We start from the raw sequence: 14,491 nt of genomic DNA, 5'->3' as shown, positions 1-14,491 counted from the left end.
TGATATGCCAGTAATCTGTATGTATACCCCACCAGAAGCATTTATTTTCAATCTTAGAAACAGGCATTAAGCTAATGCAGCAAAGGATAATGCATTTTTCATATTCACGGCTACCAGATATAATGTGATCATTGCTCATAAAAGGATTTCATCATTCTCTAGTGCACAACAAACTTATCAAAATTCTATGGATGTCAAATGAGATTCAACACAAACATTTATAGGGAGAGTAAAGTTATTTTATTAAATCATGCACATCATGTGTGTTAGTGCAAATAGTTCAATCTGTACTCCAGAAATTCTATTGTTTTTTTTATATCTTTACAAAATAGATTTAAAACAATTATTTACTTTTAAAAATGTAATTCTGAAGTTAAGCATTTTCAGAATAATATTTGCAATAACCTATATACAAGAGGTACTGAGTACCACTGGCATGTGTGCGTGCGTGTGGGTGGGTGTTTGGGTGGGTGTTACAGTTTCCTGCAAATGAAAAGAATGAAATGAACAAAAACAACATTTTCTAAGAGTCTGTGGACTAACATTCCCTTAATTCTAAATGATCCTCCCATTAACAAATCCCAAATAGTTTAAGACAGAACCTTTAAAGTAAAGTGACCCTCAACACCTCAAAGGCAAATTATTAACTAAAAACTCTATTTAAATATTTAACTAGATCTGCTGATTGCCATTAAATCCTTTGAACCAACTAATTTTTTTGCTGAGAAAAGTCTTCCTATGAATCAGCTGAAACATTTCACTGTGCCATTATTTTTATATTAATACAGACCTTAATTGACAGAGCTGTTGAGCAGTGCAAGCTAGCACTTTATTCAGGTTTTAATTACATACCCCTATTCGTAAGTCAATGCTTACTGGAAACATTAATATTAAGGCCATATAAAGTGTGACATAAAGCTGCTAATCATTGATAGCACATTCTTTCATCTTAAGTTGTTGCATAGAGGACCAATTAGATTATTCTACCTTCCAGAAGGATTGCCCATTTCAGATTTTGTCTTCTTCCTTCCCCTAACAATAGAAGCACTTGAGCACTTCACATAATAATGAAATTATGCCAATGAAAACACAGTTTAAAGAGACAAATATTACTTCCCCAGCTTGGTTTTGATAATAAGTGACTGGAAAAATCATTTCTATAATGTGATATGTGCGAAAATATGTTGCGCTTTATAGTGTCTATATACATGAGATTTAATAAATTACATTCAAACTAAAAATTGGATCACTGCACTATGTCCATCAGAAAAATCAAGATTTTGCTCCCAGAAAAACCTTAGTTCACTCAGGCACACACATGCACACACCTGCACACAAAAACATTCTAGACCGATGATGTCCGTTCAGTTTCTTCTAGAGCTCTTTAAGGCTGACAATGAATTATACCAGTTCCCAAGTCGTCAATAAAATAGGACCTTTACTGAAGAAAAATACTTGTTTCTGTCAGAAGACTTGGAAAAAATAAAATTGTTCCCAATAGCTCAGTGACTCACAGCAAGTAAAAAATAATAATGGTATGTTCATGTACAAATAAAGTCAAACTGAAAGGCACTGAGCACACTGCATCTGCTTCCAAGTATTAAAGGATATTTGGCATGGGTGTCCAAATTGGGGAGGGGTTGGGGCGAGAAATGCATTGCTTTCAATCTGGCAATCAGATTCTTAAGTAAAATATCCACACACCTAACCATCATAAATAATTTGGTACCAAGAAGCCTACTTTAGGCCACCATAACAGTATTTAGAACTCCAACATACTATCTTAAGAATTACATGAAGTTGTGAGCAATATTGCTCACGACAGAATGAAGTCATAATTTTATTCCCTCTTTATAGACAGATACATTTTGTACAGTTTAAAGCAATGACCCTACTGCTGCTCTGAAGCCAAACTCTGCGGTACTAAGAGGTAAAAAAAAGGAACGTGATGAATCTGTCTTTCCCCCAGTATGTGAATGATGCCAGCTTCTAAAGGGAGGACGGTGTATGGATTCAACAACAGTTCTCATGGAGAAGCTCTGGTTAGGCCTGGGTACAGCACCATGGCTGTCACAGCTACCAAAGCTGCCATCACAGGCATCCAAGGCCATTGTCTCTGTGTAGGGAGAAAAAAAGGAAAATAATCAATATCTCATTTGTTTCAGTGGACACTAATTAGTTAACCCCTTCAAGTTCCTGGAAGTCCCTAGGTTTTCCCATCTGTTCGTGGTTTTGATTTTTTTTGACTGGGCATCAAGGGGTTAAACAAAGTTCATCTAAGTGAAGGAATTTCAATGGATATTAAGTCTCCAAGAAGTGACATCATTAGCTTTAGCAGATGCATAACTTCATCCCTTAACTGAATGCTTCCTATTGAACCTTTCTGAATTTTTTAATCTGATAACTGCATTTGATGCTTGTGCCAAGATAAATGCATGCCATGCCAAATTATGAGCTGTTAGACCTCCTCCAGAACATTGTACAAAGCATCAGCAGAAGTTCATCAGTTAACAATTAACAACACATTAAACTTTTCTTGCCTAGGTTTAAAGCAGTTCTGAAATGTAGCAGTGTTAATCTTAACGTGTATATTCTTCATCCCACCTTAAATTATGACCATTCTGAAGAATATAATTCCACACGGAGGGTGGTAAGTCTTACAGAATGCATTTGGGAAAGTAGTATCCATCACTGCAAGAACTGGAAATGCAAAACCACCACCTGTTGCCCACACCTTGTCCATTCATTCCCCACCCACCCAGCATCTTCTTCACCACAACAGTGAGAAAAGTGAAAGGCATTCAAATCCAGAGAGAAATTTCTGAATTAGTGGAGGGTAAAAAGGAAATAAGGGACCAGATTCAAATATGCAAACTCCTCATTTGTTTAGTGTCATTAAGCAGTTAGGTTTTCTTCCAGGCCCTAACTCTGTGGCATTTTACAAAAGACAAATGTGTGTTAGAAGAAGCATAGTCAGAAACAAGTAGGTTACAACAGGACACTGTTAGCACTAGCACAAGGAAAACAAGACAGATGTTAAATGATTAGTTTGTTTGTTTTTTGGTTTGCCAATACCACACACAATGACTTATTAAATGAAGGATTTGCATCAGGTAAACCAATACCTGTTTTTCACCATGCACTATCTTACAAAAATGGCACAAACAGGTGAGAGGGACGAACATACATGGACTGAATAGTGCTTGTAGTACCTTTCTCTACCACAATGGGTTGTAACACCAAAACAGGAAAGCCAGGATTAGGCCGATGAATACGGCTGGGACGGGTGGTAATATGGAAGGCTAAAGGGAAGGGAAGGGATATTAAAATCATTTTTGTGCTATAAAATAATCAAATAGGTAAAGATGATTTAGATAGGGGGAGAGCTCAAAGATCAAGTTTTGTTTCAACTGAAACACTAAAGACATCTAACAAGAAGACACAGCTAGTCTGGTATACAAAGTTAGTACACCACTGTACAAAGTAAACATGGATATTGAACAACAAAGCATTTCTTCTCTTAAGGAAGCTCTTTTTAATCTTACAGAATGAAATATTTTAGGGCAAAATAATCAATATGCACTGCAACCTATCTCTTGTTGGCAGAGAATGAATGTTACAAGGTCCAAAGGATGCAAAATAGGGAACACCTGGCTATCTCTCCATATATGGTCCATCCAAATCTTATGAAAAAGACAAGGTGGAGACCCAGCTGTTCAACCCCTTGCCTAAGGACAGTGCGACAGGAAGGTTTTCCATATGCTAGAATTTTAGTATTAGAGACTGTTGGAAGCACGGTATTATCTTATTGTTTATTTTATGGAAACTATTATTTCCCCTATCAGGATTAACATAAAACAAGCTTATTTATAGAAATTCAAATTTCCTCCAGGGTAAGACAGCCCTTGATCCCAAAAAAGGTTTCTTACTTCAGCTTTAGAGAGCACATCCAAGCCCAATTCAAAGTGCTGGGTTTGTTGTTGGTTTTTTGCTTTTAATTATTTTATTGATATAATATTACTACACTTTGAAGCCAATACATCAAACTTGCTTGCTTGCCAAGAAAAGAAGTAATGAGTGAAATAAAAAAGAAAAGAAAGATGGCCTATGAAGCGGAAAGGGGGCAGCATAGCAAAAACAAAAACAAGTGCTGGTTTTAACCTATGAAGCCTTAAATAGCGCAGGACTGCAATACGTCAAGCACCACCTCCCCCCATATGAACCAGCCCAGGCCCTGTGATCATTATCTGAGGCCCTTCTTTGTGTGCCTCCTCCGTGAGAGGTCCAGAGGGTGGCAACATAAGAATGAGCCTTTTCTGTGGTGGCTTCCGTTTGTGGAATGCTCTCCCCAAGGAGGCTCACCTGGTGCCTTCACTACGTATCTTTAGGCACGAGACAAAATGTTCCTCTATAATCAGGCCTTTGGCTGATAAAACAAATGATACCCTTTTAAATGTGTCTGTGGGAGGATGATTATTGGTTTTTGTTGTTGTTATTATAATATGTATTTTGTTTTCCTTTTCTCATTCTTTCTTTCTTTTTTTCTTTCTTTCTGTTTCTTTTTGCTGTGAATCGCCCTGTGATCTTAGGATGAAGGACAGTTCATACATTTAATAAATAATAAAACATCTCAAGGGGAAACTAACAGGAGAACACCTTTGTCAACCTGCAAGGTTGAAAAATAACAGTAAATCCATTTGGGTATGAGGTTCTCCAGTAAAGTAAAAGAATGTCAACTCCTCACTCACCCCGTATCTGAATCACCAACCACCTGCATACATAACTCTTCTCAGTCCCTATGCCTAATAATTTAGTGATTAGGGAATAGGGCAGTCAGTACTGTTTTATTATTATTTCAAAGCCTTTGTATATTGCCAAGTTGGATAGATATTTTTCTACTCAAAAAGGGTGAGCAAGAGCTGCCATCAGAATGTTCTGGAATCTCCCAGCAACAGAACATTATTTGGAATGTTCACACCCACTCAATCTTCTCATTTGACTGAATCAGGCAAAACATGTTTATTATTGAAAGTAAAATTCATGTTGATTCTGTGGTGAAAATCCATGAGTAAGAGACTAACTCTACTCAGATTCTGCATTCCAACATATCAGCACAATATTTTTCACATTTATTCCTCTACATATGAAAACATTTTAAGACAAAAGTGGAAGATGAAGATAGCAGATGAAGTTTCTTTTAGTTGTTGATACACTTATTGTATTCTATTGGTCTTTAATGTATTCTCAGGTGTCTTTATAGAACTTTTAAAAATATAAATATTTAAGTTGATTTGAGAATGCATTTTACTAGAAAGACAATAAGCACTGCTACCAAGAAATATTCATCAAACTGCAGATTAACAGGCCATCCAAGTTCTTTCCCTATAGTTCTACTAGATATACTCAGGCCCATAGCAAGCGACAACAACGAGGTTGATTCTGTAACTGTTGCAGTGGAAAGACTTCACATATCACTGATCTGTTATAGCAGATTGGGTTATAATAATCAAGATCCTTTAGATTGGGTTATATTAGGATAATTTTATTTAAAAATCATTCTAGTTGCTGTAGAGAATACTATGTAGATCTAAGCTCTGCTCCCCTCAAAGTCAACAGAAGTCTGAATGACACTCCTTTATTCGCACGAGAAGCAGAAACTGCCATTCAAGAAGGCATTCGCTGAAGTATGGCTGGCGGATGGAAAATGCTGTTCTCTCAGTCTCTGCTTCATTTTGTGTTAGATATCGTGCCCTGCTTAACAAAGGTTTTCTGAAGCAAGATGCTTGAATAATTATGGGTAATGGAATATCTCCACTGGCCAAATTGCTAGTTTTGTAAGGGTTGAATATTTCAAAGGAGAAAATGAATAGAGATTCTGGCAAAGGCTCTTCAGATCCAGGCTCAGAAAAGAACTTTGGGACTCAATAAAGCCTCAGAATTATTCTCCCCTTCACATTCAAATCTGAATGGGGAAAGTATTTCCAGGTCAGTTTTCCCCTATGGAATGTATCACCCCACCCCCAATATTAGAGTTGCTCCGTTAGATTGTATTGGGCCGGAGAAGTTTATGGGCCACTGATTTCATGAAATTCCTGCAACTTAGCAAAATGCTTTTTCCAAACCTTCATCAGGCATGGCTAGTAATCTCGCGGTGGAAATAAAATAACAAAAACCTGGCACACGTGTTATACAGACTTACATGATTTCCTTTTTCTTGTAGCAGCTTCAGGTTGTCTTTACACTGTTTGAGTTCATCTGTGATTGATTGCTTTTCCTGCTCAGTGATTTCAAACTTCGACTTCAGCTCTGAGAGTATGGTCTGTGTCTTTTCATACTAAAGGCAAAGAAAACACATATACTACAGACCCATTTAAACTAGATTTAAGAGGTTAAAGTAGCTTTGGGAGATGTGTCTATGCTTTTCAATAAAATATTGCATGGATATTAATATGTATGTTTTAGGCAGGGCAGCAATTTAGTTTTTGCTATACTGGAATCAAGTTCAGGAAAAAGTAAACTGGTCCGTGTTCATTCCCCTGCACTAAGATTGACTGATTGATTGATTGATTGATTGATTGATTGATTGATTGCATTTATAGTCACCCTTTTCTTCCAAGGAGCTCAAGGTGGCTGTCATGGTTTTCTCCTTTCCTCATTTAATTCCCTCAATAACACCTCCCCCCCCCCCCCCCCGGTAATTTTAGAATAAGGTTTATCTTGTTATCACTGGTGTTTTGTTGTTGTTTGCTAAAAAGTGAGAGGAAAAGTGTCAAAGTACAATACAAATCCTTCATGTCAGAACTAGACCCGGCATTTCCTGCTCCTCTCCCAGCAGTGGGGGAATGCAAGCATGTCATGTAATCTGTTTTATGTGTGGGAGACAGGAGATGGAAGAGGAGAACAGGGTTTGGCAGCTACAGGTTTGCTGCAATACTGAATCCTGTTGATTCCTTTAATAAAACTGCATGGTGCCTGTATTACAGTTTTGCTCCTTTCCACTAGATACTTACAACTCTCTATATAAACCTTTGTTTCATATTTAATTTTGTACTTCATAAGTTATTCCATGCTAGAAAATATTCATTTATCTAGATTAAAGCTTTTTATACAATAATTCTCACATTGCTTGAAATTAATAACAGCACCTGATCAAGATGTGAGACACTATTCAAATTACCTAAAGATAAAATCTAGCTGTTCATGATGCTTTTCTGCTGAAAATTCTAGACCGTAACATATGTCATTTGGTTTAAATGTATTTCCTTTTGGGATGTGGCTTTAGAAATGGTGCAACATTTTGTTTTATTCTAGATCAAAAGCTGCATGTCTTTCCATTTTATTAGACATCCTTCCAGAAATGTCATCCAAATTCTTTCCAGCAGAGAAAACCTCATGCCTAATTTGATAAAAATACAGCCACTCCCAACATTTTTGACTCAAAGAAAAAACTGAAGACAACCAGTGAGACAATTAATACCATTTCCCCAGCTGATGCTTTTCAGCTCACCTGAAAAAGTTTATAACTTATTCCAGATATATTCCCACCATTGTATTACAAAAAATATTGTCAGAATGGTGAACCGGTAGCCCACGGGCCAGTTTTGATCTGTGAGGCTATCCTCTCCAAACTACTCCCACCTGCCCATCAGCTGATGTCACTGGTGATGTCAGCCAACAGGCAAGAGGAAAGAATTTAACCCTGCATTGGCTGCGCAACCTGCTCCCAACTGGAAACAGGATTGCACAGCCAAGGCAGCAAGATTTGATCAGCTGATGGTAAAGCCCTTTGCAAAAGCATTCTTTGAAGCAGCTCAGTGTTTTCCCTTCAAGCAAACAGGCATGCAGGTGCCAGCAGGGAAGAGGAGCTTCTTCTCTCCGCCCCCCCCTTAAAGGAAGTGTATGGGGATGCTTCAAAGAGAGTTTTCGCAAAGGGCTTTAAAAGACCCCCAACTTCCATTTGAGACTATAGGTGTTTTGAAGATGCTGCAGCTTCCCAGTTGGAAGTTAGGCACTTGGAAACCCCATGCAAAGGATTTCGAGAGGCGGGCAGAGGTGCCCATCTGGCAATCATGTGATGTGATATAATGGCATTATGTAATTGGCAGGGTATGGGCCCACCCACAAGTCAAATTTGGTCCACAGATTTGGCCCATGGAGCCAAGAAGGTTGCCCAGCCCTGCTTTACTGACGTGTCACTAACCCTAAGTCTACAACCAACTACAAAAAACAAGTTAGGATGAGTTAGACTGCTTCTGTCTCAGGAACAGAAAAAGAAGTATGGGAGTGTGGGTCAGTAACTACACGAACATCACATCTTAGGTCATGTATCACACGTTAGCTCAACATTCAGTCCTTGGATAAACACACCTTTTTTCCATGCAGATGGGCAGCTGACCAGCACAGGCTCTGCTTTGGGATTTGTGGCTTGTGGGAATGGAATGCACTGAATGGTCACAAAGTAAGTAACAATGCACTTCCTTTCCCCAGTCCCCAAACTTTTAAAATGTTTTTATCGGGAGTTTTATAAACTGCCTTGTGTTGTAAATTTAAGTATGGCACAAAATCAATTCCACCATCTGCAAAACTTTAATCAGATTGAAAGCCTGTTAGGTGTTTACTATTTGTTTTCAACACTTTTTCAAAAATAAGAGAAAGTTTGCACATCAGCAAATTCAGTACAACTGTCTACCTTTAAGGACCATAAGCATAGTAAGAGAAGATCAGACAGGAACAGTGTCATGGAAGGAGGGCCATGGGCAGGAGATAAGTTTTCCATGTATGGAAAGAGAATGCCACACTTAAAAAAAAAAGCTTAGGGCTGTTCCCAACTAAGTCCTACTCAGAGTAGACATGTTAAAATTAATGAACTTAAATTAGTCTTATCCATCAACTTCACTGGGTTTACCCTGAGTAGGCATAATAGGCCTAGGTTTGTTAATTTTTATATGGATTTTTATATGGATAATTAGTCTTATCCATCAACTTCACAGGGTTTACCCTGAGTAGGCCTAATAGGCCTAGGTTTGTTAATTTTTGCAGGTCTACTCAGAGAAGTCTTTTATGTCACAAAGTTCTGTCGTTTTCTTTATAAAGTACTACACAATTTGGAATCAAGCTTCTCCATCAAAATGTAATCCAAGAGACCAAAACCTCCTACCAGGAAAGGCATTTCTCTTTCCAGTGGCCAAAAACAGATTTGCCCAGAGCAGTATAGAATCCCATTTTAAAGAAACCTTATGGAAAGTATGTGAAATCCACCAAAGTTCATTGTAGTGCTAAGGCCCCAAATTATGAATCATATTATATATTATAGCACACCAACCCAGGTTTTAAAAAGTAGACAAACAGAGTGTTCTGAATTCCCTGTAGAAACAAAAGTTTTCTCTGCAAAAGCATAAATAGTGTCCACTACAACTAAGTAACACCACTGTATTAGTGAATTTTGAAAGCCAAAATGTTGGCAAAATATACAGTCCTATTAGTCCCAACTACAAAATAAATATGAAAATGGCATTCAGATGGCAACTGAAATGATAACAAGGGAAGGGATCAAAAAGTGCAATGGAAATGGTCAACCAATGCTTTCCTAGTAATGTTAATGAAGAAACAAAACAGCTACTGAAGGTTCATCACCTCCATTGTCTGTGCATGAGGCACTTTCTGGAAGGCTTTTAATGCTTACTTTATGCGCTTTCTAGCAAGCTCAAATGCTACCAAAAAACCCCACTAACCTTAATAGACGTGCATTCCTAGTTGTTAAGGGAAATGATTGCCTTGACTACAAAACCAATTTGAACGCTTTAATCTTTACAGAAAGCTGAATTTCTATCACAAAGTTCAAAGCCTCCCTCAGGATCTAATGTGCCTAAGCTCTTCAGTGCAGAGAATAAAGGAATAATATAAATTTGTTCCTACTTTCCTCTACTCACTCTCTACAAAAGTTGGAAACGGAAGGAGGCTCAGTACCCAGGTTTGTTTTGAATGTGGCACAGTTATCGTGAAGTGAACTGTGTGCCATTTTTATTATGGATTTTGCCACACAGGGCATCAACCACTACCAGGCAATTCTCAAATCTTTAACCTGATGCTGTAAATATAAAACATCATCAATGTGGACACTTCTCATATGAAACTGAAAAGGCAAAAATCATCTCATGAAGTAACTGTAGGAACTGAACTCAATGAGCACTTTACAGCTTTAGCCCTAATTAGGTTCACAGGTGCATCTTCATATTTGCCCTAACAGAAGGAGAAAGTCAAGGGCTTTACGTCTAAAGGCAGGGTCGGTCCAGTTTGTAGAGTTGTAAGCAACTCTAGGAGCCTTTTGCTGCCGAAGGGCAGGATTGATTAGATAGATAAAGACAAGTGAATAAGCATTAACAAACCTTTTTTAAAAAAGAAAAGAAAATAATTGGAGTACATTTCAACAAGCAGAAGAGCATGCTTAACTCAAGACAGTTTTGAGAGACAATGCATACAGAATTATTTCACATCAACTCAGCTGCGTTATCTATTCCCCATCCACACCCACTAATGGCAACTCCCGCCCCATTGCTTTTCAAATCTCTTTAGTTCCAAAATCTGTCTGTCTCCCAAAGGCCTTGTTCATACCTGCATGAGCTGCAGGGCTTGCATGCTCCCCACTTCCCCCTTCTCCCCTGGAACAGCCACAAGGAGGAGAATGGAGGCTTTTGCTTCCATTTCCAGCTCACCACAGTTAGCGTTACGTCTGCGTTGTGGTTAGTGTTAACTATGGTTTAGGGAAACCCAACTTAAAACCATGGTGTATAACTTGGCTTGTATACCCAGACCAGTTCACACTAACCACAATTCTTAATTTGAGTTACGAAATGAGTTACTATGAATAATCAAAATGGATGCAAAAACTTTCTGTCCCTTCCTTGCAGTAGGAACAGAGGAGAAGGAACCCAGAGCTAAACTGTAGCTTTGTGTTACATCCAAATGCAGCTAAGGGGAGAATGCTGTTGAGGGGGCAGGAGAGAACGACAGTCAGGGTCCCCACAGGGTGGATGGAATCCAGAACAATTGTTTTCAGACATACAAAGCAGTGATAAAGACGAACTTGAATTTCTTGATATCTACCTCATTTTGAGCATCCTTAGCTTGATTCTCTGCTTCATTAAGAAGGGTTTTCAGACTAGCTGCATCTCGCTGATGTTGCTCTTTCAAAGACCCCATTTTATTTTCAAGCTCCTTTCGAGTCAGCTCAAGAACACTCAGGTCACTGTTAAGCGCTAAACTCTGCTGTTGAGAGCTGTGAAAGAAAAGAAGGGCAAACCCCAAAGGAAAACTACATGTTTAGAAACAAATACTTTTAATCAACATGTCATCTATTTCCCCTCCTCAGAATCAAGCACTTTATAACATGTGCAGCACTATGCACCCACAGTATCCCTGTAACTGAACACAGTACTGGTGCTCTGGCATACTGCATACAAAGTTCCATAACAAATGCACAATGAAGTTTCAAGCTTCAAGTTTCAAGAAGGAAAAAGAAATGTTTTTTAATTGACACAACACCAAAATAAAAATATAGATAATGGAATGCTTTGGACATTATGCCATAGTTTAGTGTTATGAGAATGAATTGTAGTGAGCCTCAGATTCATGCACCCCCCCGGTCCTCTAGTGCTACCATATGGAAGAATCCGGAAGGTTCTGCTCCTGTTTTAGATTAGACACATTTTAATGCCCTTCTGAATCTGGACAAACTGATTAATATTAAGTGTGGTTAGTTGAATCAAATCAACTTTAAACCACAATTCATGAAGCTGAGTTGTTTCAATTAGCTACAGCGAAGATTAATGACACTTTACGGTTTAGATTACATATTAATTTGTGAGTAATCTAAAATGGAAGTGGAAGCTTTCGGTTTCTTCCTAGTGGCTTCACTGAAGGAAAAGAAGAGTGTAAGAATCCAAGGCTTGTTCACATCATGCTAAGCCATGGTTTAGGGTTTATGTGCAAAGCAGCCCAATGTTTAAATAAAATTAAACCAGCTGAGAACAGAAACCAGAGCTGGCATTCACCTGCCTATTTAACTAAAACCTTTCTTTACAATCATCTTCCTTATATATTACCCGCATTTGGAAGGTGTCCCGGCAACACGTAAATTATTATAACTCCCTCTAATAGCAAACACAGGTGGTGAGTGCCAACAGGAATGTTGCCAACAAAGGGTAGCTGGGAAAAGGAAGGGAGCAGCAACATGCTTGGGACAACCACAGTTTACATAACTACAAGACCCCTTCCTTCCAAAATATAGCCTAATGCGAAGATGAGCAAGAACTGTCCAGAAGCAATGGAAAGCTTACCATCAAGTTCAAAAAGAAAAACAGGGAAGTGGAATGTCCTGGTTTAAATGGATGGAACAGAGTACAGTGGTACCTCTGGTTATGAACTTAATTCGTTCTGGAGGTCCGTTCTTAACCTGAAACCGTTCTTAACCTGAGGTACCACTTTAGCTAATGGGGACTCCCGCTGCCGCACGATTTCTGTTCACATCCTGAGGTAAAGTTCTTAACCCGAGGTACTACTTCCGGGTTAGCGGAGTCTGTAACCCGAAGTGTTTGTAACCTGAGGTACCACTGTACTCTTGTTTGAAGGTGAAGCTACATTGCAGTATTTTGTTGCAGGGCCTACTATTTCTAAATTTTAATGCTAGATAATGAAAACATACCACAACATAGGCAATCCTTCCAATGTTAAAAAAGAGAGAGTATTAAGTCATGGTAAAGAATATGAGGTCTCTGCAACACAAGTGAAGCAACCAAGAAAAACTACTTTAGGCCGTGTAAAGGGCTTCTTGTATGCCCAAGTAGGACTTTTGATGTCTTGCTTGCAATGGAAGACCACCCCGCTTCTGATTCAGTGCAGCAGCTGGAGACTGCAAAGCATGGAATTAGTCTGGCAATTCTCTAAAATGTAGCCAAGGCTACATATGCTATGACCTTTAAGTCATGTAGCGGGGAGGGGTGGGGGGAATCATACGGAAAATATTTATACAAAGTGACCTTCACGTTATTTGCAAACTGGCATTCAAATGCATTCCATTTTATCTGTTAAGATGTATTTTAGTCAGCATTTTCCAAAATCAAAACACATCTTTGAATCCTGCTACTAATGAGTATTTTAAACTTAAAAGTTTTAAATGAAAATTAAAACATATTAGCTTCCACTCAACTTCTATCCTTCAACATTCCCTCCTGTCTCGTTATGTTATTATCTTACCTAATAATTTCCAGAACCTCCAAAAAGGGAGAGAAGAAAAATAAATCCCAACAACAACCCTGACCACAAGGGTAGTTAGGAAATTCTTGATTAAAGTCTCATGGAATGTATAGCATTCAGAAAATTCCAGAAATCACTGCGTCCACTGAAAGCTTTTTATTATTTCACAGCCTGTCCTAATGGTTCTTCATTTTCAATGCTCAGTTCACTGAATGGTGAGGACTTTTGATAGTGGAAGGACCAATCTCTTAGCTATCAGTGCATAGGCAAACTCGGTCCTCCAGATGTTTTGGGACTACAATTCCCATCATCCCTGACCACTGGTCCTGTAAGCTAGGGATGATGGGAATTGTAGTTACAAAACTTCTGGAGGGCCGAGTTTGCCCATGCCTGCTTTAAATTGTTTGAAGTTGGGGGGGTGGGTTGGAGAGAAAGGTCTTGACACCAATAGTACACTTTTCTATTTCTTTTCAGATTAGGGCAAATCACTGGGAATTCCTAAGCAAAAATTGTCTAGTGCTTCAGATGTACTAAATGACTCTGGACCAAATCTGCTAAAAGAAACAGGACAGGGTATTGCGAATACTGCCACTTGTAGGAGGGAGTCTTATTTTCATTTAAAATACATTTTCAAAATTAGTGCCCAGTTTTAAGGAACTATCACCATATGGTAAGACTGGGATTCACCCATCCAACATCTATGGACTTCGCCATAAGATTCAGCAGCACTTACTTATGGAGCTCCTTCTCCTGTCGCTGAAGTTCACATGCAAGCAAAGAGTTCTCCTTCTTTAATGAAAGGCATTCGGTTTCAAGAACAGTCCACTCCTTTCTCAACTTTTCAAGTTCACCTACAAGCAAGTAATGCTATGTTACCCATTAAAGTGGACTGAAAATTGGGATCTTCAAAGGTGTTCGAGTAACATCTGCAATTATTCTAAAATATCTTTGACATAATAATTATATGCCCAGTTTGTGGTAAAAACTGAGGCCAGCCACACATTTAATTCCTTTAAACCTGATCCACCCAAATTAGCACTACTATATGCTAAACTAATTTTCCACTGAAAGCCATTCACACAGTTTCAGGAACTACCGATAGAGAGGTCACGGTGCTAAATAATTACCAAATGCCACAATAAAAAGGAACCTAGAAACTGCCTTATACTGAATTCAACTAGCTCAGAAATTTGTCTACACTGAGTAGCAGCAGCTCTCCATGGTTTCAGAAATGGTGGAA

The 14,491-nt window shown here is 38.6% G+C and overlaps 1 protein-coding gene across 18 annotated transcripts in view; it reads right to left on the bottom strand.

Annotated features, from left to right (window-relative positions):
* Positions 1-217: 217 nt before the first annotated feature.
* Positions 218-14,491, bottom strand: part of SLMAP (sarcolemma associated protein) — a 94,265-nt gene continuing 79,991 nt past the window's right edge. For 9 of the 18 annotated variants that reach the window (XM_080996758.1, XM_080996760.1, XM_080996752.1 and 6 more), the window contains 5 exons: positions 13,985-14,102; positions 11,104-11,275; positions 6,200-6,334; positions 3,213-3,302; positions 218-2,116 (listed from right to left, as the gene is read on the bottom strand). In XM_080996758.1, the coding sequence (XP_080852884.1) occupies positions 3,219-3,302; positions 6,200-6,334; positions 11,104-11,275; positions 13,985-14,102 (509 nt within the window). In that variant the 3' untranslated portion in view covers positions 218-2,116; positions 3,213-3,218. The remainder of the gene's footprint in view (positions 2,117-3,212; positions 3,303-6,199; positions 6,335-11,103; positions 11,276-13,984; positions 14,103-14,491) is intronic. The other 9 variants (XM_080996746.1, XM_080996757.1, XM_080996751.1 and 6 more) reach the window with 1 other exon arrangement.

Source organism: Podarcis pityusensis (assembly GCF_964106645.2).
Source record: "Podarcis pityusensis genome assembly, chromosome: 2".
Classification (NCBI taxonomy): Eukaryota; Metazoa; Chordata; class Lepidosauria; order Squamata; family Lacertidae; genus Podarcis; species Podarcis pityusensis.
The sequence above is the reverse complement of the archived record's forward strand: the minus strand, read 5'-3'. Positions and strand labels throughout refer to the sequence as shown.